The following is a 27,500-nucleotide window of genomic DNA, read 5'->3' as shown; positions in this document are numbered from 1 at the left end:
AGTAGTAGATCACTGTAAAGCTATTACAGTAAAAGTTTATTTGTATCCCCAGATAAATGGGAAATACCCACATTTGCTATGTTCAGGATAACATCTTTAAGTTGATGAAATACAACACAAAAATTAAATTGTTTTCTAGTCTTTATTTTTTCCCCACAGATGACTGGTTGAGACACATTGCATCTGAATACAATAAATATATAAATTATTTGATCTGTAACTCCATAAAAATATACATGATCATTTTTTGGTTTCTATGAAAAAAAACAATAATAAAATTTCATAATTTCATTTTGTAACAGATAGTGTAAAATATAAAATACTTTTTAAATATGTCAACATTTGCAATAAGTCTAAATATTTTCTTTTACATAACTATTTTAGTAATTGGTCCACCAAAAAGCACTTAATGCATTTTGTTTGATAAAGGAAAATTTAAATTTCTTGTTAAGAAAAAAAGATAACATTTGATCGGTTTTGTGTTATAAGCAATTATGTATGGATATTGCACCAAAAATGTCAGTACAGTTTACAAAAAGACTATGATTCAAACTAATTTTGAACTGGTTATTTTAACCACTTATGTAACCAAAGAAATTAAAAAAAAGTAATTTTTTTAATAAATTATACAATATAGAAAAGCTTTCAATTTGAAGAAAAATCATGTACGGTACTTTGTATATGTATGAAACCTATTGAAAAATGCAAGCAAGAAAACACTTAACAACCATTCTGAAGCCATGTAACAATTTCAGAACAAAATAAAAACAACCTCCCGGCTTTAACATAAATTTCCAGCTACAATGACCAGTAAAAATCACAGTGGTCAATTAAATAATACCTGGCATATTGGACAAATTTCTTGCTAGCAAATTTCAACATGTACATAAACAGTACTTTAATATACCCGGAATAGATTGCTAGCAAATTTCAACATGTACATAAACAGTACTTTAATATACCCTGAATAGATTGCTAGCAAATTTCAACATGTACATAAACAGTACTTTAATATACCCCGAATAGATTGCTAGCAAATTTCAACATGTACATAAACAGTACTTTAATATACCCCGAATAGATTGCTAGCAAATTTCCACATGTACATAAACAGTACTTTAATATACCCCGAATAGATTAAGTAGCTTGTATGCTATATGTAAGTATATGGACCCTGTTGCATAGTAAAATAAAACCCCACTGTATAGATACATATATATAATAACTTAAGATTTGGTGTAAATTGTTCCATTTCTTTCAAGTATTTGGTATGTCTATCATTGACTGATGGACTTGTAGTAGTCCTGTAGCACTTTCCAAGCTTTTGGTGCCATGAAACCATCTGGTGGATCTTGACCTTCACGAGCGAGTTTTCGCATACGTGTGCCGGAGATGAAATCGAAGTCTTCCTTCTTTTCTGGATTGTAGAAGTCCATCTTGTGAAGTTTGGTGTTGTATGCTGCAACTCTGAATGGGACGATTTCTAGCTGAGTGAGACCTGGGGCCATTGTGAGAACCTGTATAAATAAAAAAAAGTTCTTGATTTAAAATGAAATTTACAATAGTGGAAAATTTGTCAGAGTATCAAAAAAAGTTGAATGAAAGGAATTGAAACTAATTTTAAAATAATGGAAGTAAAAAGAATCTGGTTTAATTCGTAATCTTTTGAAACTAAAAGTTTAAGAGCAGAAAAGAATAAATTACTTAATATTCCTCTCCTTTTATAATATAAGTTATCAAATTCAGATAGACATAATAACAATTTTCTACATTGAATATTCCCTATATTCAGATGATACTATATGTGAAGTTCAAAGAAAAAGCGTAATTACCTTGGAGCCATGTGAATGTTCGTACAGATCTTTGCCGCCCTCTGGATGAGGCATACCAGCTGGATCCCGCCCAACAATGTAGAAATTGGCCCCTGTTGACATTCTGGCTTTAGCGTGCCACTGTACTTCTGTTGGTCCCGCATACATCATAGGGGATGGGAAAATTGCTAGCACTGTGGTTTTAGGGTCTAATACACCTTCATCTAGAATGGCCTTGTGTTGCTTCATTCTGTGTGGAAGAGGGACGTCATCATCCTTTGTCCAACCACCTATAATGTTACATAGGAAAAATTAATCTAAAACACAAACCTCAAATGGAATATAGGTACATGAAATGAACTAATTAAACTCTGGATAGGTAAACAAGCAAAAAAGATTTTCAGATCCAAGAGTTAGTTTTACAATAATAACAGCTAAAATAAATTATAGTGAGAGTTCATTCTTTAAAATTTTATATAGGCTTAGCTGAAAAAATCTGAATTATTTTGTATTTATGTTGAGTTTAAGAAAGCTTACCTAGAGGATGTAAAAGAAGTACTGGATTCTTGTATCCCCTTTCAAGAAGCCTACGTTTTGTGTCTGCCATCAGCAAGGCGTGACCATTGTGAATAGGATTACGTAACTGGAATGCAAATACTGCGTCAGCTCGTATATTCCTAAATCTTTGCCGAAGTTCCTTTGGCGTGAGACGATACTCGTCAAGACCGTCATTCCATTTAATCCTCTCAAGTACTTCGAGTTCTCCTCCAGCTAACCAGTCTCCACTCTCAAATATCATCTGTACAACAAAGACAAAATGTTACTTCGTGACATATGTTTACTAAATATAAAGGCCATTACACTGATTATAAAAGTTTGAAGCAATGAAAGAAACTAATTCTGTTTTTATGAGCATTAATTCAACATGTTAATGTTTGTGAAAAATGGAAGATTACTTTTTAGCATAAAATAAAAGGTTTCTGAATAAAATTCTTAAATTTCTTAACTGAAAGGCCATCATCTAAAACACATTTATTGATCAGAAACTGAACAAATTCTTTTTTAGATCACCAGGACCGGGTTGTTCAAAACATTGGTTAAAATTAGCCAATGGATAGCTTATCCACTGGTTAAATCCTTAACCAATGGCCAGTTATCCAGTGGATAAAATTTCATTGTTCGACTGTTGGATAGTACACTGGCTACCTAACCAGTGGATAGCACGTTTATCGACTGGTTAAGTACCACAATGCAACAGGGTTGGTTAGTGATTCTGGAAACAAAATGGCTGATTTTTTGATGAATAATAAACTTATTAGAATCAAAAAGCTCCCAAAAAATAATTTTGCATGTTTTGTGCCTTCTTGTTTTTGGAATTAAACAAAAAGTATATCAGAGGCCTTAAAGTATTGATAGATTTATTTTTCCCTTAGACACACATAAGAAAAAAATTAAAAACAATTTTTTTTTCAAATTTTGAATTGAAATTACTTCCATTAGATGAGAAATGTTCTAACTAAGAAAATGAGTACCGACACTTGTATGTTTTATTAAAGAATAAGAAAGTTATGACTGTTTAACTGAATTTTCTGAACTACAACAACAACAAATTTAGATTGAAAAAATGTTCTAAAAGCACTTTTTTCAGAAATGTTTCAATTTAATCCTATGCATTTTATATGAAATGTTCTAGTTAAGAAAAATAAACATATATTTTTAAGAAAAATCTGGTTTTAAACAAGTTTTAATGATTTTTACAGTTTTAATGATGATGACTAACCACTGGTTAAGGGCATTATCCGGTGGTCATAGATCTGGTTAAAGTTAACCGCTGGATAACGAATTTTATCCGTTGGATAAGTTTTGAGCAACAGAATTTATCCAACAGACAAAATTTAACCAGCGGATAATGAATTTAACCACTGGTTAACACTAACCAATGTTTTGAACAACCCGGTCAAGTCTTGAGTTGACATGTTGGTGTGTGTATGTTCAATAACCCATTTCATTACGGATAAAAAATATACCTTAACATAAGGATGTCCAGTATTACTTGTCCCGAACTGACGACTGCAACGTTCCTCCTTTCGATGCTCGTAAAACTCTGGGTTTCTCATAATCGCTACAGGCTTGTTATCATATCGTAGACAGAAAGCCGAACAACCATTCAACCGGTCTTTATCATTGGTGTGGACTGGTAGCACAATTGGGATAGATTGGTTTGTTACACCACCTGTAAACAATAAACAAAAAATGTTCAGTCTATACTTAATGTACAAGTACAATGATATAAAAGTCGACTGGATTGTCATTCTATAGATTAATTACTCACAAATATTTAAAAACTTTCTAGGCACGAAATCAACAAGTCGTAAATCAAGCACCATCAATCAATAGAGTTGTAAGTTTTAAATAAACTGTCTACCAAGAAAGTAGAACTTGATTTAAAGTTTTGAATACATAATAAATCTTCAGAAGATGAATCAAACAATTACCATCAAGGAGGCATCCAAAATGCTGACATTGCAGGAATTCCCTTTCTCTCATAAACCCGCCAAGTGGCGATGCCCACCCTTCTGACAGTACTTGAGTCCACTGCAAGTCCAGCTGTAAAAACAAAACATAATATTAGATACGAATGTTTAATATTTAGTATAAGACATAAATATTTATGTTTTTATTCTTTCTTAATATTTAATTAAGTATTTGGCTATATACCTGTTACAGAAAAAGTATTCCTGTATTATATACCATCATAACTTCATCATAGAAACTCAACAGGCATTTATCATACAACTAAATTTTAAGTGAAAAACATGTGTGCCTAAACTCAAGTCCCTACAAACAATGTATTTAGACAAATGAACCTCTACAAGGTTGGTGGGTGCTAATTGAAGGAAAAACAAGATTCCTCTCCTATCTAGCAAAAATATTTAGTAAGTATAAAGGTAGGTGGACAAACCTTGGTAATTTCAAGTCCTGGTAGAGCCTCAGCCTCGGCCTTCACGGCAGACAGCCTGTTCTCTGGTACAAACAATTCCTTCACAGTGTTGATAGCACTAGATGGTACAACCTCCTGTTAAATTACATAAAATGAAACAAAATTATTTTTACTTTTGGAAAAGCCTTTCACTGCAATATCAAATAGGTCTTTAACACTTTCACCACTAAATTTATACAACAGCCAAGGTGTAAACCCTCATCTGTTAAAATTTCTAAGTTAAAGAGGGTGTAACTCCAAAAATATTGATTTCAGAATTATGCACCTTGTCTAACAACAGCACCTTGTTATGATAAGCAAGTATTTAAAGTCTCATGTTCAAATGTTTGAATAAAGGATTACATAAAAGTTTTGTTGTAAAAGTTTTTGCACAACATTAACTAAGACTCTGCAGTGACTGAGATCATAATAGCTCTACTTTTCTTCTACTAGTGGAGGAAGACCTTCGATGCCGCACAAATCATTTAAGGCACAAGCTGGCACTTGAGTAGAACCACTGACAAATGTACATGTTATAGTTAGGTATTGCCAAATGCAGACAATGTAAATGTCTGTAAAATTATCCACATCTCACCTAATAAAGTCTAAATATAACGAATCTTTGAAAAATTCCATTCAAACAAAACTTAAATAAAATATCACGGATGCAAAGGATGCAAAATAAAATACCTTCTCCACTAGATGGCTCACAACTTCTTGCACACATTCATCAATGCTCAACTTCCCTGCCTTTACAGACACTTCAGGATTATCGGGCTTCTCGTAGGCGGCGTCAATACCAGTAAAACCTATCAAAGTATTATTAACATCATAAGTTTTTATACAAGTTTAACAAATAATAACTGTAGTATTGCAGAAATAGACTGAGAGATTGTTTATTGTTTCACAGAAGTGCATGATTACGACTAGATTCATTTTATTATTTTTTTTTATTTCTATGCAGTAAGGGATGTATATTGTACAAGACATTAAAGACAAGACATTAGAATTTATTTCTAAATGTGTTTACCCTGACAACAGTTGCTTGTATATGAAAACTTTTATTTAATTTACAAGATAAATGATATTACTACATAAGTGTATAATTGCTTAGAATTATATACATGTTTTATATGAGTTGAAATAACAGTTACACAGTTATGTAATATCAAAATAATATCCGAATAGAACAGAAATTTTATTACTTGCTTTAAGCTTAACCAGCTCATCTTTTGTTAAGTTCACATAACAGAAATACACATTGAGGAGTAATTTACATAATTCTATATAAGGGGAAATAAAATCATATGATATTTATATACAAGGGATGTAATCTATGTTGAAAACATTCAAACACAGAAAGGAATATCATCTGGTATTTTAAATCATACCACACAAAGGGATGTAATCCATACCGGATAAATTTCATACAAGGGAAGTAATAAAATCTGGTCATATCTTTTATCATATAAAAAGCATACAAATATTTACCTTTAATGATACCAGCCCTAGCTTTCTTGTACAGGCCTTTAACATCTCTCTCTTCACAGACATCCAGTGGGGTATCCACAAATACCTCCACGAACCTCAGTCCTGACTGTTCATGAAGCTCTCTGGCACGAGCACGGTCCTGCAAACATACAGATCAAATTTTACTTATATGACAAGTTGTTCTGGATTTTTGTATTTTATTTACAGCAAAACATACACACACTGTAACTGTCAAAATGAGGCTATTTTAGCTTTATTTTGTTTTCATGAAAGACAAAGACCTCTGAATGTTCCCCAATGGCTTATTTCAGATGGTATATAATAATAAGTTTTGACAAAAATTATCATAATTATAATCACTGGCTGCAAAAGAATTTTCTGTGAAATTAAAAAAAAAAATTCAAAGAAAATTCAAAGATTATGAGGTATGACAACACAAATGGCATCCATTTGTTAAAAATAAGATCGGTTCCACTTCTCAAATAATACATGTATAAGGCATCCATAATATAATAGCCTTGAATTTATATCAAGTTACGTGAAACAATTTAATCAACTAAAACAAAGCAGGTGTTTCTTATCATATAACAGATATGTCATTCGAATATTTCTCATTTATTTCTAAAGGTCTCAGCAAAATAATCCATTTCATAATTGTTGAATACCGAAAAACATAAAGTTACTTCCACATACAATGTATAGGCCTGGTTTTTCTGGTCTTTGATATTTACATAAAGTGTATATCTACTTTTTTCTACCTATTTTCTTTGAATGAGTATGAAATTTTGTTGTAAAGATTTTTTTTCTTGCATGCCTGACAAAACATTAATTAAAGCTTTTATCAGCATTATGTTTCACCATTAATTACCAACTTGAAAATGAAAATTCTTATCATTTTTTTTCCTATCATCATTATGTTATCTTGAAATTACTTAAAGCTGCATCCAAATGTTTCATGAAAATAAAACTTGAGAAAAATTAACACAGATTTTAAGAAAGGTAAAAAGATTTAAGATTTAAGTAATAACTTACATGTTATGTATGATTAGTGACTGATTTTTAGTATTTATTACCATATTTCTACAGAATGACTAACTTAGAAAAGGCTATTTTTGCATAATTTTACCTCTTTTGGGTAATTTACATGGATTATAAGTGACATTTGCAATGTGTAAATCAAGACTTTGTTAATATTTTACTTCTAAATACATTTTCAAAATTTTCAACAAAAATTGCCTATATATGGAGGCATGCTGCTTTAAGAATCAGAAAAGAATCTTGTAAGTGTCTCTCGTCAATAACATGAAATAAGATACCTCAACACGTTACTTACTGCCACTTGTATTGAGGTATTGAGACAAATTCTGTGGATAAAAACTGTCCATCAGTAATGAATAATTCATGCAATGAATAATACATAAGACAAGACTGGTATTGCTTTTATTGACATCTCTTATTGGAGACTCCAATTTGTTGAGAACTTGAGATATACAGATTTTTACTGATGAGATGCTGTGATTTTGCTGGATAGGGATGATATGTATTGTAATATATTGTTTGTATAAATAAAATGGTGACATGCTTCTTAAGGGGAGAGAACTCTATACTAAAATATTTAATAAGTGGAGAGTACTTAATATTCAGGTCTATTTTATAAGAGAAGAACAATATCTTCATAAAAAAGGGAACACTTTTAAAAGGGAGAGCACTGAACGATCAGGAATTAATAATTGAAATAATTCTCAAATTTGTAATAAAACAATTTTCAGACAAATAAAATAAACAAAAAGGAATTTTAACTTGTATAGTTTCAAAATCCTTTGAACATGCAAGATCTCAACTTTTTATTTCAATAACACAAAACCTAGCATTTCTCATTAGTGAAATTCTATATTTCAACTGCAGCAAAATGAAGCATTGCAGATTTTAAAAGACAATTTAATCACTAGTCAGCTGGCATGTTGCTGTATTGTAAGAGATTAATTACCACTTTACAGAAAACAGAGATTATCTCTACCAATTTTAACATTAGGAGATAATGGAATAATTATGTAATGATTGTGAACACTCATTTCCTGTAACAGTGGTCTTAAATAGAACAGAGCAATATTTTGTAGAATGTTTAGTATTGATTCAAACTTTTGCTGAATCATAGAAAATAGGCCTTGGAACATTAAAGAGGGAGAAAGGAATTTTTATCCGTTATAAAGCTATATGGCTACCTATCTGTCATATGAAACCTCTGGCAAGAACGATGCAGATTTTCATTGATTTATAGGTAAAGCTATGTATCACTTTTTTTATCAATGTTGACATCTCTGTCAACATTAAGGTTTAAACTGGTCACCTCATGAACTTCAAGTAGAATCATACCATATTGATACTAGAATCTGTATAAAAGTCAAGGGTTAATAACACTGATGGGATGCAGAATGATGTCATTAATAACTTTTTGAGAGCTTGCAGTAAACTGGTTAAAACGTAACAAGCTAATTATCATAAATTTAAATTGACGACTGGATACAACCATTTAATGTTTTAAAATAGACTCTGTATCAAACTGGGACTATGTCTCTGAGATTTAAGACATAAATGAAATAATCAAGTTTACATGACTGCGTTGTCTGTCTAACTGATTCATCTAGGTTATCATATTATGTCCCTAAAACTAAGGTTATGATATGATAACCTTTGTGAACATTAAAATCATGACATAATTATTTCACCAGGTTACATAGTTAATGTAAGTTGATGTCTTGCCATTCAACTTATTATCATTCAATGACAACTTTGCAAACATATGACTTTTTTAAAGTAAATTTTTTTATTGCATGAAATGATGATAGGCCAAAGAGGACCAAATTCTTACATTCAGGTTCAAATGGAAAACTTTTAATAAAAGGTTATATAAGAATATAAAAGACAAGATTTCTACGGTTTTACAAGGAACTCTCAATTGTTCATTTGTCCTTGTTCCTTGGAGCATGGTTGGTGTGAAACAATTAGGAAATATTTGAGTTTAGGAAATCATTTTATGCAAATGATTTTTGTTATCCATGTTTTAAAATCTAAAATATACTAGTAGAACTATTTACCTTGGCGTATGGACTGATGAAGGCTGTGATACAGACAATACCGCCATCAGCGAAGAGTTTAGCGACCTCGGAAATACGTCTGATATTCTCCTCCCTGTCTTCCTGGGTGAAACCAAGATTCTTGTTCAAACCAGTTCGAATGTTGTCACCATCTAAACTGTAGGCAGGGATTCCTTGACTCACCAAATATTCTAAATACATACCAAAATACAATGTTAAAATACCAAATATATTGCAACAAAACAAGAATTAGTTTTCTGAATTAAGACTGTGCTTGTATAGCTTTAAACATGGTTGTTAATCTTAAATGGTTGGTTGTTTACAGGATTACAGTGAACCTTCTACAGAGCAGCCCTCTATAAAACAATAACCTCTTTACATCAGTACTCAAAAATAAATTTAACCTCTGTAAAGCAACCACCTCTTAGCAACAACCAACAGAGTACAACCATAAGCTTGTATTGTATTAACAGAGTTCTTGACTTCTACCTATTGTGTTGAAAAGCTTATAAAAAAAATTTTCAGGACAAAATCAATGCTAATATAGGTACGAACCTTCCAGAGCGAATGAGATGGTGGTTTTTCCGGCACCAGACAAACCGGTCAACCATACGGTGCATCCTCTAAATCCAGCTTTGGTCCCGAGTACCTTCCCTCTCTTATCTCTTGATACATTATGCTCCTGGTACACTACATTAGTTGCCCTTTGTACGGCCTGAAAATATAGAAAACATACAACTTAATGATTTTTGTCAGAATAAATTTATATGTATTGCATTCTAACCTAGCTAAGAATTTTGTTATATCGTCAAGAAATCAGTTTCCTGAAAGTAAATTTGCAACTTATGAAAGCAACACTTGGTATATTAAAGATTCACCTCTCAATATGCTATCAAACAAACAACTGAATACAAAAACAACCCTGTATAATGACTGTCTAAATACAACAGTATTGTGCTGCCTTTACAAATAACATTTAAAGCAGGTGACCTTGATAATGCATGATTAATTTATAGATAAATATAAATGGTAATTATTTTTACAAATTATACACATTATCAATCATAATTTATCTAAATTACACTATCCTTAATTTACTCCTAAATTGTGCTGTAAAAATAATGTATATAATTTACTATTACATGCTTCAATACATTTTATACTATTTTGTACATTCTGGTCTTGATTTAGTAAAATATTGCAAGACCTAGTTGTAAACGTTACTATAATCATGTCAAATAGAGTTGCTGGTGACAGATATTTCTGCATAATAAACCAATAACTTTATATATAACTGTACATTAATTATATTCATAATGAGGACTAGACACATAAAAAAGCTACAATAAAAACCAGTCTAACATTGAAGCATTTGATTGGCTGTACTTTAGCCTTGATTTGAAATAAACCAATGAAAATGTCCAATCTATAGTCTGGTTTATTAATTGTTTAATAAGCTTCATAAATCAAAAGAACAAAATGTATATAATAGCATAATATTAGAACTACTTCCAAGTTTATTCTCACAGATCAATAAATTACTATAACATGTACTCAATAAATGCCCCTTAAATAATAAATCAGATCATAGCCCTGCAGCATCAACCAAACAAGACAGAAAACAGTCCAACAAAAAAGTTCTGTCAGAGTTGTCAGACTTGGTAGAAGAGTTATCCAATTCTATTTATAGATTTTTTAAGCTTTTATTTTGTGATTAATCATAAAGATGATGACGTATTCAAGCTATAAACCCTTCAGTGATAATCTGTTAACATAGGAAGGGATTTTTATTTATAGAGTGATGAGTCATGTATCAGCATTGCATTTTGCACTTTGTGCACTTCCCAATTATCTCGATCACCCAAATTTACTTGGAACTACCATATTACACATAACTCACAACACAGTGTTGCTTTCTTTAAATTTAAGTGCCCTACTTGTTTTTTTGGTGAGTTTTAGAAAAATGGATTGTATAACTCCAGATTTAAATGATAGAGAGAACTACAAAACATTTAACATACATGTACATGTAATCATCTAACATCATTTAACAACTTTGTAGCAATTAATTTATAATAACATAATTATTAGAATATAAGGAATTTAAAATTCCTAAAACTGTCTGAAAAATTTATATTTACACATACATGTACATGTATATATATTTATAGGCCATATATATAAATACAAAACTGACAATTTATATTGACCTAGTGACTTATTTCTTGCATTAAACAAGGCTTTATTATTCAATAATCTAACACTGCAAGTTTGCAACAATGGTATGATCTAAGAAATAACAAAACTCAAAACTAAGTATTTACCTACAACATATTTTTCATAGCTTATAATGTAAAGGGATATTAATTCTAAAATTAAAATCAATTAATTTCAAAGAAAACAACATTTTTGTAATGATTAGAATTCTATTTTACTGATTTGTAAAGGTAAAAATAAAGTAAAATGGAAAGAGTTTTATACTAAACATAAAATGACAATTCAAGCCAAATAAGATTTACATTTCCTTTTTCTTAATAACTAGTTTGCTTAGCTTCTAACACAACAATCAAGAATATGCTGAATTTATTTTAAAAAAAAAAAGAAAAACCAGTAAAAAGATATTATTTAATTTAACTTACATGTCTTACATCCATTGACGGACCAGGCCTCCCAGAGGTAGCCATTTTTTATGATTTCCAAAATTATTTTATTTTAACAAAAAATCAGTGCAAATAATATCTGCTTATTTCATATGATCGTACTAAATATCCCAATATACACGCTTCACGTAACTTGTTGCTGCCACGTATGATGTCGTACTAGTAATTCAAACTATATTGAGCAAATAAGGGGAAAATCTATACACAAACCATTAAACGTATACTGTAATAATACAAGAAATATTGGGTTTATATATTGGTATACAAATACTTTAAAAAACGGGAACCAGCTTGTTTGTTAATACTAGTAACTTAATAGGGTCACAACTGTTACCTGTTAAATAATAGATTTATAAGCCTTCGTGTCTCATCTACTGTTGCTCCCTTAAAAACTTGTGAAAACAGCTTTAGACAGGAGCTTATTATAGTGTACAAATACGTTAAACCTTTATAAATAACTTCATAATTTCGTCAGAATGTCAAAAAGTAGATAGGAAAACTTTTTTTTTTTAAATTAGAATCCCAATATTTAAGTTTTTGTCTGTTTACCTGCATGGTAGTTTTACAGTTATGACATTTTCTACCATAATATTGTTTTACTAACTTTAAGATATTTATCTATGACCTTTGTGACTTTTATAGCAGATTATAATGTATAATGCATTTACGTATATCACAATAAATTTTCTGCATTCCATTTCAATAGAGAAAGCTAAAACAGAAAAATATAAATATTTTAAAATTTTACAATTACATTGAACAGCCAGTGTATGACCTTATACCATTAATTAAATTACATATATTATATCTATTATGTTTATCTAAATGCAAAATAAAAACAGTGACAATTCAAAGTTCATTCAAATGTCATAAAAAAAAATTTTTTTCGTGTGATAAAATCTAATTATTAAAATTATGTAAAAATAATTTAACTCTACCAAGTCTTTTTTCTAAGAGTCTTGTTACAATACTTAATTACTTGAAAAATTACAATAAACAAAACATATAAAATAAACTTTCTTTATTAACCAAAATCAGCTTTGCCACACTTATACAGTTAGTGTAAGAAATAAACTAAATTTACCTGCTGGACATATGCTTGGGTAACATTTGATCCACTCATATCTATTTCTTTTTTTTACTTTTTTAATTTCTCTTTACCTTATTTCCCCTTGTTACAATAATGCTTAATGCAATAAGTTATTTATTATATCCCTTATCTGTCTTAATAACTCAATAACAACCCATATTGCCCTGTATCCAGCAACAGACTTACTGTACTCATACTACATTTTTACTACATATATACTGGTTGATAATATATGTATGCCCTTTTATCCTTCAGTCATGATAAAAAATACGGGTCAGCTGATTTATGTTAACAAGTGAATTACTACAACCACTTTACATCCCTACATAATCATAATTACCTATTTAGAACAAAATGTACTATGTTTCTCATAAGGTCAAATGCATTTTCTCATCGACATTTTACTCGCTATTAATATATTATATATTATTACAATACATGATGTATTGCATGCATTGTATTTTGTATTTTAACCCTAGTACATGTAGGTCATATCATAATTTAATATCTTATGACAACTGTGACTTAAACCAGAAGCAAATAACGAGCAAAATTTAAATATAAGTTACATCTTCATAAAATAAAAATTTAACGACAACTTTTCTTACTGGTAAGAACTTGTCACTGGATGAAAATTTTTTATTTACATTACTGGTAGATGAATAAAAAAAACTAGTTTTGCAAAATTGAAAAAAAAAATACACGTATTTCAGTAAACATAAGATAAAATTCCAGAAATGCACCAAACATCTAGCAATAAATTAACTTCTGCTGAATTTTTCAATAAGGATAGGCACCAATTCCCTGCATTTCTTGTAGAAAGAATGTAAAGTGTCAGCAAAGTGTCGGCAAAGTGTCATAATTTTCAACAAGGTTAATAATTTTCAGCAAGGTTAGTAACAAGTAGTTAAGAATAAGAAAACAATTATTCACGTTTTTTGAACAAATAAAATTCTTGTAATAATGTTACATTTGCATAGCTTGAAATTTTTTAAATAGCTTGAAATTTTACATCTATTTTACTAAATCTTTATTTCCTCTACATAATAAAACAGAATAAGACACAAGAAAAAGAACATAGACATAAGAATTGAAATCACCATAGAGACTTCTGTATAAAACCTTCCATTGTTACTATCCATCATTTATCTCAATATATTATATCCTGTCTCTCATTCAAACTTCACCTGCTGTTTCTAAGCTAGTATCAAGATGAAAATGTGAAATGTTACAAGAGAATTATAGCATTTTTATATACAGGAGATATAAAGCTAGGACCATCATAGTTTAAAACCTAGGTTAATTCTCGATATAGTAGAAATTTGTAATTCTTCTGATACAAGGGTAAAAAATGAGTAATATTCTGATGCAAGGAAAAAAAATAATAGAATTGCGAATTGCGTATTTCTGTCATAAATGTGGTATCTAATTTACAATTAATTCTGTTATCAGAACATAAATAGGGTATCTCCTTTACAAATAAATCGTTTTTCTTCATTGCAAAATTTAAACCGGTTAAAATGCTAAAGCAGCAATAGCTGACTTGACTAAAATCCTGCTATCAGAATAAAGTCATCAAGCTTCTGTGCAATCCAACAAGATTTCATCATGCATTTCAAGGGTTGACTGCAAAAACTGCAGTAACTTATATGAAATAATGAAGAACTTACAACAATTTTGTGGTAAAACCCTAGATTTGAATGTGCTGCATACATTTTTAAAAAAAATTTACACATTTGGATATCAAAATTCCTTATATTTACAATGGACAGTTCCAAATTCAAAGGAGGACAAGTTCATTATATAAATATAGGGGTGTAAGGGTTATATAATTTATAACATGTCATATTGTACAGAATGGCCACTGATATCATTCATTGTTTTACATAAATAAATACCACTTGCTATTGACTGTCATGTGACTATATCTTGACTAACCGAAACACAGGAAAATTTTAATGACAGATTTCTTGTCTATAGTTAATCATCTGTCCCAGAAACGTGACATTGTCCAATCATTTTTTTACAAGCTTTAAAGTAACTGATACAGGCACCATCTTTTAATTGTTTTTGGAAGACTTAATGCAAGTTTATTGACATGTGGAATGGAAGTTTTTCTCCAGGCTATTAAAGAAAATAAAGAAAATAAAAGAACCAGATCGATCAATACAAATTTCCTGCAATCCTGTGTCAATTTAGACGCTGAGAAAGTTCTCAATAGCAAATGGATTTTTGAAATAAAAGGCACAAAATCTAACATTTTTTTCCAACCTACAAAATTTTAAGAGAAAATGAGAAATTCAAGCAGTTTTTAAGCATTCTAGCAAATTCTGACAGTGAAAAATAAAAATACCAACTGGTGGGAGTTTTAAGACCATTGATTGAAACTTTCAGTTTCAAAATGGCCTTTTTCAGTCCACTGATTCAAATTTTCATGACTTTTTCAAAACCACTTATTAAAATTTTCAGTTTCACAAATCAAATTATTATTTATTATACTAGTAATCGTTTTTAAGAAGCAAAATTTTGTTTAGCTGAATTTAAAGACCGGCTATAATTTTAGGGTCACAATTATATCACAATAAAATATGGTAAAAACTGATAAAGCTTGATAAAGATAACTATGGAAAGAAAGATGTTTGTAACAGTTATAATACAAGAGCTGGTTGAACCAGGTGATGCTCCCCGAATAGGTTTTGGACACAGAAAAGTATACCTATTGTAGTGTCAGAGTTATGTCACAGACAAAATTCAAAGTTTTATCATTCCAAACTTAGGCAAAGCAGACTTACAGTTCTTTGCACTGCACTTCTACTAAATAAAATCTATCTACCAACTAAAGTTTCTCGCTGATACCTGATAGTGTTATGTCCCGGACAAGAAAAGCAGACAGACGGATGGACAGACAGACGGGCAACTATATGCTCACCCTTCAGACAGCATAAAAATGGGCATGCCCAACATTGTTCCTGAATCATTTAGTTATGTTTTCTTATATACGATAATTCATTTACGTCGAATAACTGAGACACTATTTGTTTAAAATTCTTTATAGTACAAGCATTTATATTTTTCAAATGTTTGTAAAAAAGGTATATGTTGCTAGTTAAAGATAAACACCCCGTAAAATATTCATATTTAAATAGTTTAAAAGTCACACCCATATATTTTACATAATCATCCTATAATATTTTGATACAACTTTTAAGTCATGCACCACCGAGTACAAGAAAAGTAAATCTTTACAGTGCATGTCTTAAGATATATATGCAAGAGGCAAACACAGGTGCATTTCTTGTAAATAAACAAAACTAGACTATCCATTAATTTGTTCTCAGAGATTTTGTGTACTTGGTGAACTATTCCTTACTTTTCAGACACAGAATTTAACATTCTCTGTTCTATAGTTTTTTATGACTTCATAAAATACCAAGTCAGCTATAAGAAGGGGATAAACTAAGAGCAAGTGATCATATTGATGATTATAAAAGCAAGGAATAAAGGCTCTCTGTCAGGCCTGCTTATTTAAAGTGATTGATGCCTCATTTAAAAAGAGAAATAATTGATTTATAAATTGCAAAGAAAAAGCTACCAGGAGCACTCAAACTGATATAATTTGAAGTTAATATTATCTTTTTTTTCTAAAATACAAAAATGAGGACATAGATGCCCCAATATTCCACTAGATACTCAAACATTCTATACAACTACTGGGGTGTTTAAACATAGCAGTTTCATGTCCAAATATGCTAAATAAGGGCTTTTAGCAATGCAAATCTCCAAAAAGTTTCCTTAAAATAACCAATGTGTGGAAGTTCACAATGTCACGTTGATAGCTTTTCTAAGAAAGCTTAATGGCTATAGCAGGTAAACATTTGGAGTTACATGTGACACAAGTCTATAAATGTTATTTGTTTTTTCGTAATCAGGGGGCATAACTCTGCAGATCTCAGATTAGCTTGCATCAGTATACAAAGGTGCTCAGGTTTACATGCTAACAACTATTCAAGAGGGCAACATGACAGCAAAAGGGTGGCAAGGGCAAATCCATATCCCTCACAAAGTGGTGGTGGCATTAAACTGTCCCAGTATATTTTTCTAAAAAATAAACAGAACAACAGACTTTGCAGATTTTGCCTACATGACAGTAAAAACAACCTTCTTTTTAACCTTACAAACAATTATCTTCAAAGATAGTCATACTGTCCTCACTTTTAACCTTTTTAGCAGAACAAAATTTTGCAGTACTGTATTTAAAATGAATGAACAAACATTAAAGATATAAAATATTTATCTTTTGCACATCAATTTAAAGATTTTGGAACAAAGTTAATCTTTATCTTGAGGCTCATCAGTTAAGTGTTGCACTCAAAATATAATGTGATATACTGAGATCTATTTAAACAGAACAAAATTCAGTATAAAAGGTTGATCATATATATGCTGAAAGCACACAGCAATGTGTGCACGTAGGTTAGTGGGTTATCTTTCCTATCAGAAACCATCTCATTTTAAACACATAATTTATCATGTGATGTTCTGTTTTTTGTAGGGTTTTATTTTATCCATCCAAGATAAATTTTAACCGAAATTACATCAACAGTGTTGCTCTATAAGTTCTAGTGTTCGTTTCAACATTTTCAATTTATTCAAACATTCCATATCTTCCTGCCCTCTTATCTTTGAATATACTTTAATACCCATCCAATTTTTTTCTGGTAAGGAGTGGGGGTGGTGGAGGGAAGGGGGCGGGGAGGTTAGGGTTGAAGGATTAACCTCTTGACCTTATGTGAGAAAACCTGATACCGGCTAATAATAATGCTTTATCTGGCATGATCTATTAATAGAACAGCTGAAATTTACATTAATTCCCAGTAAACATTATTTGTGGGAAACTATAAAATTTCTTTCTGAGTCATAAAAAAAAGAATGAAATTCAAACATAAGGAACATGCTTCTTTAGAGAGAAAAAAATCATTGATGGAATCAAAGTACAGTTATTTTAATAAAATAATTAAAAGAAACTGTTCAATTCAGTTCTACTCAATTTTGGCAAGAGAACACATGATGTTCAGAAAGTTTATCTTCACCCCCTCTATAATCAAGATAACAAATAGAATATGTCTGCATCAGAATGAATTTATCTTTTACTTATAATCTTTAAGTTTAACTCCAGAAAGTAGTCAGTATCAGTTGATAAACCATAGGCAAAAAGGCAACATAGTCCCTACATCTGAATAGTAATGTCATTAAATAACTTATACTTTATTTATTCATGTTAAACTTCACTGACCGAGGCATTTCAGTACATCATTATAACACCATAGTTTAACTTTATACATATGTATGTACATACACTACTCAATTACATACTAACACATGTCTTATCTCAGTATGGAAATTGATCTCAAAATTAAACTAGTTACATTATCATATCATTAACCATGGTTTATCATAAATTAAAAATGACATACCTGAGACATTATAACAACTGTCTAGAAATTAATTAAGTCGTGAATTCTATAAATTTTCCTGAAATTCCTCTTTCATTCATACTACTAGCTTATGTACCAACAAGTTTTGAAATACTACGGCCCCTCCCACATTACTACTGTACAATACTTCAGTTGTTTAACAGATCTATGAGAAATTCTTTACTGTATTTTATATAGCTACTTAATTTTTAATACGCTGAAGAAGGTCGGTGGAGTAAAAGTGATGATGTGGCGGTGTTTATTTTCTTGTCATGGCTGATATTTTATACATAATTACATGTAGACACAAAAGTATATCAAGCACGACAAATTGATGTTAATACTACACTTGCGTATGGTACTTTGTACTATTACAAATAATATAAATCTGTAATGCCCGATTTTCTCTATCGCTAAACCATACCCTGCTATGTATTTAACGATGAAGTCCGCCCATCTACCAGCATGCTTAATATGTTATATTACAAATAAATTCCATTTTTTAGAAGGCCTAGTCTTTTCAAACAAGACATGGAATAACTGAAGTAATAAAAATTTAAAAATTAAATGCATTTTGTTATATTTAATCCTGGCTTTAACATAATGCATTGAAAAAGAAAAAGGTTTAAACAAATCTTTTGTATTTTCCTTCATTACCATTATGTCTATTCATAATAACATTACATGAGGTCCCATATGTCTTTTTTTCCGTTAATATACCGGTAGTCATGGATCTTCATTTTTATTGTAATATAAGTATAGTCTCAATAAAAACGCAGACATACAAAAAAAGTGATTGCAAATATCATGAGTAAACACAAAGATTTTTTTTTGGTGAAACTATCTTACCTGGATATTTCTATAAGAGTTCAATAAATTAAGATTAAATATTAAGACACATCTGCTTATGAAACTATTACCAATAATATCATTTCTAAACTGTTTACGAAGCTTATTTTAAAGAGAATAACATTGTGTTTTATAGAGAATCATGTCAAATGTACAAAAAAATATATCATATACAAAATTACACAAGGACAATTTTCTCAATCAATTTTGAAAATTTATGAACAAAATGTATCATTTACACTGAATTTCTCACATAAAACCCTAAAAATGATTGTAAATGTGATTGTGCCACTGATATAAGTTTGCTATTTGTTTCGCTTCTAGAATTTCAAAATTTAACGATTGTAAACCTTTTCTTCATATAACCTCTCTTTGAATTTGTAAGAATTATAATAATATTTTGTCAGTTCAATATCTTCATTGAAGTCAAAGAAAAATAACAGGATCTTTGTAAAACGTTTCATGCGTTATTTATACATGAATGTAGATATTGTTTTACATTTGTAAATACTATGTTCCATTGATTTATTCAATACAACCATTAAAGTTCTATGTATTACAAATTAAATAAAGGTAAATTCATAAGTCACAATAGTGGCATAACAGTTTTGCGAAATCAGCGGTACCGTCTTTTGTCTAAGGTTCTGAAAGACCTGGTCACATGAATCAGTGGGCGGAGCTATCTAAGATTTTCAAGAATCTAAACAGAAAATTCAACTTTTAGTGACTGTTTTTTATTTAGTTATTGATAAAACTAAATTAACCTATTAATGATCATATAAGAATATTCATGCAGATATGAATTTATTTATTTGTGCTTATTATCTAACTACTAATGAACTACTAATGAACAAATAAGAGATAATACAATAAAATCTATTTTGTTCTCACTATTCAGTGGTTTGAGTTTTTAAATGTGATATTAAATTGAGTTTTAATTAAAATTTAATTCATCTTATTTGTTCTGCTATTAATTTAGAACTTTCTACAGTCAATATTCAATATAACTGGTCTAAATACAAGCAAATGGCTACACTAGAATATTTGGCAAGAAATTTCAGAATGCACAGATGTGCAGGTTGACCTGGCTTAATACAAATACATGTATCATAATTGTCATCTTAGAGCAGTAATGTGTTTACTCCTTATATAATTTAATAAAAGTTAACCCATTACTGCACTAAGGTGACGATATCTCCTGTCAATATCACCCTGGCTGTTTGTTAAAGTATTATTAACAATTTACAGTAAATAAAACCATCAAATACAGTAACATCTTGCACTATTTATATGTCTAACTATAACAGTTTATGTATGTTAAGGTTATCAGTATCAAATATTCTATGCTGCAACATAATGCAGAATAATTATAACAGTAATATATGTACTATTAGGTATTCAACGCAACATCACTGTAATTCAAAATGGTATCTTGTAATATATACTGAATGTTACCTATATTTTGTATCATCACTATATGATTACGAAACATGATTATTAATTCATTATATCAAATTTAAGAGAGACACAACAGTTCCTAAGAAGGTCTTTTCACGTAAAACAATCACATTCATTATTAAATTTAGTAAATAAAAAAAAAAACCACCCATTCATCTCATTCTTGAATACAGTTTTGTATGGAATATTAACACATGAGGCAGATACCCAGACAGTTTTTAAAACAGCTACATTAGTGTAAAATAGAACAAAAATATTACAAATTGTAAAACATTTACATTAATTTGTATTATATTGTAAGTTTGTAAAAAAAGGCTTATATTTCCAGAACTATTTAACATTTGCTGACAGTTTTTTGTTTGTTCTTTTTTTTTTGAAAATAATTAATGAAATTCTGCTTTAATAGAAAACAAGTCAAAGTTTGTGCTCTTTTTACAAATAAAAGATTACAAGTAATATATCTTTCTTTTTTTTAGTATTTTCACAACTTCCTAATTAATATTTAGTGTGCAAATCAATGAAAAAGCAAAATTCTTAAAATATCCAAGTCCCCAGACATAAAACTGTTAAACTAAAAATCATATTCTTAATTAGCTCCCTTTGTTTCAATTTATTATCACTTTCATTATAATTAGAAACCTCTAATTACTTTTTATAATGTATAAATAGATAAACAAACAAATAAATTAACTTCAAACATTTTAAGGTAATAAACTTTAGCATAGATCAATTTTGTCAGTCTTAATTACTTTATTCATCCAATTTATCATAAGTAAAAAATACTGTAAACTCAGTTCTATCTTTCAGCAACTTAAATAAAAATCCTTAAACTTTTACATTAATTATTCACACAATACTCATGTGTTAACTGCCTACCTTTGTTTCACAATTTGACATCAATATCTACTTTGAAACAAAACGCTCAATTATACTTTCTCATCATATATTATGATTGAGTTATTGGTTTAAAAAATAAATTATAAAATCAAATACCTGATTCATGGCGAACTGTAGGTTCAAGGCAGCCATGTTGATGCTGTTAATTTTTTCCTTCTAAACTTGAAAAAATTTTGTTAAAAAAAAAAGCCAATAAAAATAACTTTCTATTTTAAGTCAGTGTGTATTAGTCCCATCAATTTGAAACAATGATTTAATTGGTACTGCTCACTGACAGTTTATATATATACAGGTAAAGACGTGGCTGTGTGATGTGGCACTTTAGTGTGACACAACAATTTAACATACAAACATAAGAATTCTTTAGCCAATCGTAATTCATTGCAACATATTGTATAGATTTTTTACATCTTTATCGCAAAATAACATGGTGTTTTGACAAGATATTTTTTAATCATAAATTCGCCCCTAAAGCACGCCCCTAAAGCCATAAGACACTGATGAAATCTTAAGATAAAACAAAAACAATTAATTATCAATATTGAAACATAACTGTACATTACTTTGAAAACAAATTTAATTTTTCATCAAAATATTTTCTAAAGAGATCAGGTTGTTTATTGAAGTTACTGCAAATTAGGAAAAAAGGTACAGAAAACTTGAACAATAAAGTCTTTTATGGTATTACCAATTACGTACATTGTAATGGTCATTTGGTCAGATATTGTTATAAACACTTAAATAGATTACTATTTAAATATCTAGTTCTATATTCATATTCATTTATTTGTTCACAAGTCATATACAGACTGCATATATCCTTACTACACTAAATATTTTAAATGGACTTGCCCCTCTTGCAATCTGGACAAAACCATTTGTCATTTTTAGGGCATTTTTTTTAAAATATGTAGTAACTCAATAGAAATCAGTGCCGACCATGATCAGACAGTACATGTGCCAGCAGATCTTGGTCTGCACTGGTTTTTGTTTGTTTGTTTGATTGGGTTTTATGTCACACCGACACAGTATAGGTCATATGGCAACATTCCAGCTTTACTGGTGGAGGAAGACCTCCTCACATGAAAGAATCCAAAGTCCCTGTCGGAATTCGAACCCACAGCAGTGAGGGGCAAGTGGTTTGAAGTCAATGACCTTAACCACTCGGCCACGGACGCCCCTGTCTACACTGATGGTATAGGTAGAAGCAATTGTTGTCCTCAGTTAAAAGGTTAACACTTTTATAGCCTTGGCAAAGTTGTCTTAATGAGAAGATCTTATTATTTCTGGGTGGGGAGACATGGGGAGAAAAAGTATCTCAATATTGTTTTTTTAAGGCACAATGTAGGAAATTGATTCCCAAATACATATATGTATAGAGAAAACAGTTCACAGCTTCAAAGATCTGAATATTTCATTTATTTATTTTATTTCCTTAACAAACTGACAACTCAGTAAGATCATCAAACTATGTAGTCCAGTCTAAAGGTTTCCAGGTCAAAGAACAAAGAATTTGGCAACTTCCAGCACATATTTTAAAGATTTTATATAAACTAACAAAATATCATAAATAGGAAAGAAAATGAATTTTTGCTAGCAAAACAGAAGATATGTCAGGTACACACTACATGAATTGACACTGGCTAAAAGTGGCTCCAATTAACTGCATTAATTGAGATTCAAGTTAAAAATTGCAATTTCAAAAGGGACGTAACTCCAAAAATATTGATTTCAAAATTATGCCCCTTATCAGTATTCAAAGCTTCATGTTGACTTTTAAAAGTTTGAATAATGGGCTACATTAAATTTTTTGCACAATGACAATGAAAATGCCTTAGCGATGAAAATAGCTAGATTTCCTCTTCAAAACATAGTCACTTTTCCAATTTCATAATTTTTTCTATTGATTATTTTCTCTAATTGATAGCTTCAATAGTTTGTGACTTGCAACCAATTAAAAACATCATGACTTTTCACTATTTATTATTTCATAACTAAAAGATGCTTTTTAAAGACGGCAATGGTAAAGACCAATGGTATATCATTCACATACATTTGTACTTCTATCATACTTAAATGAATTCAGTGATTTTGACATATGTGAGGTTCCATGAATTGATGGATGAGCTAGAATGGCTAACTTAAAGCAGCATTCCTCCAGAAGATAGCAGAAAATTTACCATTGTATCCATATTTTAAATTTAAAATATTGCTTAAAAAACTTAAATGTTAATATTTCGCCATTTATTTGCTTTGAAAACTAATTCTCCAATTTTACTTCATCATGGTATACCTTGTCATTCTTCTTTCATACTACAGACTTTTTTTTCAACTGGGTTATTTCTAGTGCCACATGATAGCAGAGGACAATATACTATCATACATGTACAGGATCAGTGAATGTATAAAAAAATACAGGGAAAGGAATAAAAAGCTACTGGTTTTGATATTTGTGGATAAAACCTTATGCTTGAAATATAATTATACCAGTATACACATAAAACATCAGTGAGAGACAAAATGACAAATAAGACTCAATGTGGGAGAGATTTACCTATTCAATGGTAGAAAGCTTAAAAATAAGGCAAGCCTCACTTTGGGTTACCTTTATCATGCAAAATTTTAAATTAATCTTATGGAACAATTTTTATTCTGTCCATGTGAAAAAAGTAGAAGATGACCAACAATGTACACAACTTAATAATTCATTGTGTAGGCTACAAATATTGCGTAACATAAATATAAAATAACCATGAAAAACTTTCTGAAGATTTTCATTAGCTAATTATAAATGACATCAATGTTTGATGACATCACTAATTAGTGACATCAATAAATATGTCATACCTGTCTTATCACAATCTTGTATCCTAATTGTTTTCACACAAAATGAAAACTATGTGTTATCTATGTGTACAGATCTTATCTTATGCCTTCAAGTTATCAACATGGAAATTTTAATTGAATAATACACTAAAATAAAACAATTTCGTAATGTCTCAACTTTGGCCACAGCAAAGAAGCACACGCACTTTTATGTATGGATTTACATGTACAATGTATTTAATTTTCTTCACTTTTGTAACAGTATTTTATTGTACTTTTCTTATACAAGCAATACTTCACTGTAATGGACTCAAAACTATAAAATTATAGGGCAAAATTATATGATGTTCAAAGGTAATGGACACATTATCTAAATATTGATTCTTCTTTTTTTTATCATCTATTTAAGGATAGACAATAGACAGTGAGTATTTTTACTTGGGAAATTAAAGAAAACTTTTTTATCCTGATTGGGAAATTTTAAAACTGTTAAGCACAGGCCCATCTGTCAGTGTTTTATAATAGGATTTGTAAACTTGTTCACTACCTGAACTGAAAATGGCAGAAAATTTACCTGATAGTGATTCAAAAATAACTAAAAAATATCAACACTAAATTTTTATAATTTTGTTGACAAAGTTACAAAGAATTTTTTTATTATAAAACATCCACCTTATCAAGTCTCATTACATAAATATCAATTATTCAGTCTGCGAAATTAGCAGTTGTCCTATTGCTCGAGACAACCATGTTTTGGTCGGGAAAACTAATTTTTAAGTTTACTTGCCAGATGGACAAGTAAAAATTTGCAGAAAGTATTCATCAAACTGTCAACGAATAGTGATTAAATGCAAGATATCAAATACAATCAGTTTGCTTACATATATGACTATTTTTCACTGACGATAAGTTTGCAGATTTGATCAATAATTGCTTGGAGATTCGGGCAACCAGTTTTTACTTCAGACAACCAAATTTTCTTGAATCGGTTGCCCGAATGACAACAATTTTTAAACCCTAATTTCACAGACTGATAATTTATTATATACCAAGGCACACACCTTTCTACAACACATGAATGGATCATGTAATTGCATTTTCATTTTTGCAATTTCCACACCTACGGAATTTGCTGATGTCAGCATACATAACAAAAACACCTATTGAAAGTTGAACAAAAAGTGCTCATTTACTTAAGAAATTTTCTGACATACATGTCACATGTTTGCATCTATTTACATCTTAATAATCATTATTTTAATCAATATCATCTGTTACATCCATTTCATGTGTGAAGTACGGATTACTGTAAAGGACTGCTGTATATGATAAATAAAATATCCATTGATTGACCAGTATATCATTATCCTATTATAAGAATAACAAAACATGAATTGTATTGATCAATTAACCAATTTTGTATACCTACGTAGCCAGTATTACACCATATGTTACCACATTGATGAATATTTCTATAGTAAATTGGAATTAGGCTTATAACAGCTTTTTACAAGAGAAACATTTTGTGTTCACATTCTTGATGATTAACAAATCTTATAATCATATAAGAAATGCCCCTTTCTGTGAAAAAGACTCAGTCTGTAAGCTACACTTATTTCAAACTGATTTTATTCATTTTATGCTACAGCTTGTCAGGTCCAGTACTGAAAACAATTTTATGCACTTGCAAATTGTTGCAATTTTACAACTTAAATTTGTCAAGATATTTACATTTTTTTTTCACTCACAGAAGTTTGAGTTAATTAGGAAAAACAAGTTGCATTTTTTTTCTTTAATTTTGCAAGCAAGATTTTGTTAAATTCTAGCCCTGATTTAATCACAGGGCCACTTGTTACCAATAAAAATCCATATATCCACTATATTTAGGGAAACTTAAGAACATGTCTTGAAGCAAATGCACTTGACTAATTTTGGGGCACATCGGGAAAGGACAAGCTATCCGAATATCAATCATATCCGGAATACGTTGCATTTAAACCTTAAGTATCAATGAAAATATAATGAAAAAATATATTGAAAAATGGTCAAGCTATAGAGAAAACGTATTCATCATCTACCTACATGTACGGATTTGGCATCTAAGCTTGATTTACTCGCCATTTTCTCTGTTAATTGACAGGCGACTAATTGCTTGTCGACCGGTGAAACTGTGCAAACTACTTTTCATGAAAAATATTATCTTGGTAACGCACGGGAGATTGGGTAACGCATAATTCGCGAAAAAATTAAAATGCCTTATGCCTCATAAACACACACAATCAAAATGAGTTTTACATTTGAGGCTCATTGGCCCATTTAGCCTCAGAAACGCTTTCATTTTTATTTTTCAAAGCTTCTTATGTTTGGTGTCCAACATGTTACTCAATGGTCACATAGCCTTATTTTGATTTTTAGCAACGAATTGATTTAGTATTTGTGTGGAAGTCAAAATACTACTTTGTTTACATTTTGCCTCTTCTATGACAATTTATTTCACTTTCAGGACTACTTTTCTTTTGTGAATAACATTTAACATTCTCTAAATCCACTTTTTAAATGTTACAGAATTCATTTTTGCCTTTTCTAGAGAAGACAAAAAATATTCATGTCTGAGGCATCATGGGCCTTTAAATTATTCTTTTACTATATCTTTACTCAATTTTAATGATTCTTTAAAAAAATCTAGCAACAATATGTTGTTTTATTATCATATGAGGCATTACTGCTGAAAACGAAAATGGTAAGCCTTTTTCACCAGTATAGAACAGTTTGTCACAGCTCTGGGATCTTAGTTTTCGTATTTTGATATTGAAATCCTTTTAACTTTGAATGAACTGTTCCAAATTTAAAATATGAAAAATCCATAACA

The 27,500-nt window shown here is 30.0% G+C and overlaps 1 protein-coding gene across 6 annotated transcripts; it reads right to left on the bottom strand.

The window, feature by feature from the left end:
• Window positions 1-128: 128 nt before the first annotated feature.
• LOC132744184 (bifunctional 3'-phosphoadenosine 5'-phosphosulfate synthase-like) lies at window positions 129-26,862 on the bottom strand. 6 transcript variants are annotated; one of them, XM_060732806.1, is made up of 11 exons: window positions 26,714-26,862; window positions 9,933-10,092; window positions 9,378-9,568; window positions 6,283-6,421; window positions 5,482-5,600; window positions 4,774-4,887; window positions 4,307-4,418; window positions 3,839-4,044; window positions 2,349-2,610; window positions 1,833-2,101; window positions 129-1,517 (listed from the first exon to the last, which is right to left on the bottom strand). In XM_060732806.1, exons 1-11 carry the CDS (start codon window positions 26,750-26,752, stop codon window positions 1,278-1,280), a joined length of 1,851 nt encoding a protein of 616 aa, XP_060588789.1. In that variant the 5' UTR covers window positions 26,753-26,862; the 3' UTR covers window positions 129-1,277. The 6 variants fall into 6 exon arrangements, with proteins under 6 accessions (XP_060588789.1, XP_060588791.1, XP_060588792.1 ...); XM_060732808.1 differs by lacking the exon at window positions 26,714-26,862 and adding an exon at window positions 21,902-22,096; XM_060732809.1 differs by lacking the exon at window positions 26,714-26,862 and adding an exon at window positions 18,602-18,743.
• Between the last annotated feature and the right edge of the window lie 638 nt (window positions 26,863-27,500).

This window comes from Ruditapes philippinarum, unplaced genomic scaffold (assembly GCF_026571515.1).
Source record: "Ruditapes philippinarum isolate M1 unplaced genomic scaffold, ASM2657151v2 ctg2420_1_1_1_1, whole genome shotgun sequence".
NCBI classification, from domain to species: Eukaryota; Metazoa; Mollusca; class Bivalvia; order Venerida; family Veneridae; genus Ruditapes; species Ruditapes philippinarum.
Note: the sequence above shows the minus strand (reverse complement) of the source record. Positions and strands in the feature narration are given on the sequence as shown.